Here is a 1,561-nt window from a genome sequence, read left to right as displayed (position 1 = left end):
AAGCAATTGTACTCTGCTGCATGTATAGAAGTGTATGCTTTGTAGCTACAACAGTCAAATTTGTTCAAAAATTGATTACAAAAATATTTCCAAATTTGTTGGTGTTGTAAATTCAGTCAATACATAAGTGCAAGTAAAATTCATTTCAATTCCTTAAACCGATTTATAAACAATCACTATCTACAACTTCCATGTATTCTAGAAAAATGAAACAAGAAATTTGTGAAATGTGCAAGTTTTGTATACAGAAATTTCCCGGGAACCAAATATTTGAAAAGGTCTGTTGTGTGAACTCACTAATGCACAAGATTTCTTCAGAATAGTTTCAAGAATAAATTAAAAGTTTAAATAGCTTAAGTCATAAAATATTGCCGTTTCATTTTATATCATCAAAATATCTAAATAATACCCCCTAGGTGTATTAAACTAATCACCAATATTTATAAAGAATGGTAGTTCCCCATATCGACATTTTTCAACACGACCGCGAACTCCGCCGTTCTCACGATTACGTTACGGTAAATAACCCATCCAACAGTTTAAATTCGCCCGAATATCTGTCTAATGATCATTTTACTTTGAAACTTTGACGGAGAAGGTTTTTACAGTTTCACTCTAATTTACTGTAGTAATGGTAGTGCCAGTGGAAAGAATATCGAGCCCACATAAAATTAAAAAATACGTGGGAAACGATTTGAATTTAAGTATTTTAAATAATAAAAGAATGATAATAGTTGCTGGTAATAACTGTAAAATAAAACTAAGTGAAAATAGTGGACTTATAAAAGTGGTCGGTGATTATTGTGATATAACAGTATTAAAAGGAAGTGGCACTATTGAATACATTGGAAATTATGGAAAAATTAAATTGGGTCAAGATATATCAGAAGATATTGTTACTTATATTGGAAACGAGGGAGAAATCTCTACTAATAAATCTTCACTAGATGAAAGCAAAACAAAAAACAAGACCTCTACAAATGCACTACAAAGTGAGAGCAAAATAAATTCAAGAAAGAACCGTATTGACATTTGTAATGTTTCTAAAATAAGATGTAGTACACATCTTCTACCGAACACTATTCAAATCGCCATCCCCAGCATTCGGATCAGCAAAAACATTAAAATAGAACATGAAAACAGATAGTGTTAATGTGCACTATCTGTGATGACAAATATTTTAATATATTAATATATTAATGATCAGTATTAAGCTTTCGCACAATACTTATAGTTCCTAATTGTATTTGTAGGTATTTATAACAGACGTAGTTATTAGTTTCATGTCAGTCAAACTAGTGTTCATAGAAATTTTAAATTATATCCATTAACAAATTCTTGCCAAAAATAGTACTAGCTATTTACTTAGTTGTTGCCTTAAGGAATCCTAAGACTGGAATATTTATTGTAAAAAATATTTATTATTAAAACATAAACGTTTTTATAGTTCTATTATTTTATTGGGTATTATCTTGTAAGGGAATCAGAAACAGACATTAAATATGATTAATATATTTCATAGATACAGTGAGAAGCTCATAAATAAAATATATATATATAT

General features: G+C 28.9%; 1 protein-coding gene across 1 annotated transcript; it reads left to right on the top strand.

The window, feature by feature from the left end:
- Positions 1–539: 539 nt before the first annotated feature.
- LOC108915637 lies at positions 540–1,450 on the top strand. Its single transcript, XM_018721727.2, has one exon. The coding sequence runs from the start codon at positions 632–634 to the stop codon at positions 1,145–1,147; it is 516 nt and encodes a 171-aa protein (XP_018577243.1). The 5' UTR covers positions 540–631; the 3' UTR covers positions 1,148–1,450.
- Positions 1,451–1,561: the final 111 nt, after the last annotated feature.

This window comes from Anoplophora glabripennis, unplaced genomic scaffold, assembly GCF_000390285.2.
Source record: "Anoplophora glabripennis isolate ALB-LARVAE unplaced genomic scaffold, Agla_2.0 scaffold1695, whole genome shotgun sequence".
Lineage (NCBI taxonomy): Eukaryota > Metazoa > Arthropoda > Insecta > Coleoptera > Cerambycidae > Anoplophora > Anoplophora glabripennis.
Note: the sequence above shows the minus strand (reverse complement) of the source record. Positions and strands in the feature narration are given on the sequence as shown.

Excerpts from the sequence above, each read along its gene's own strand:
- LOC108915637 (XM_018721727.2), top strand. The coding sequence starts at position 632 with ATGGTAGTGCCAGTGGAAAGAATATCGAGCCCACATAAAATTAAAAAA.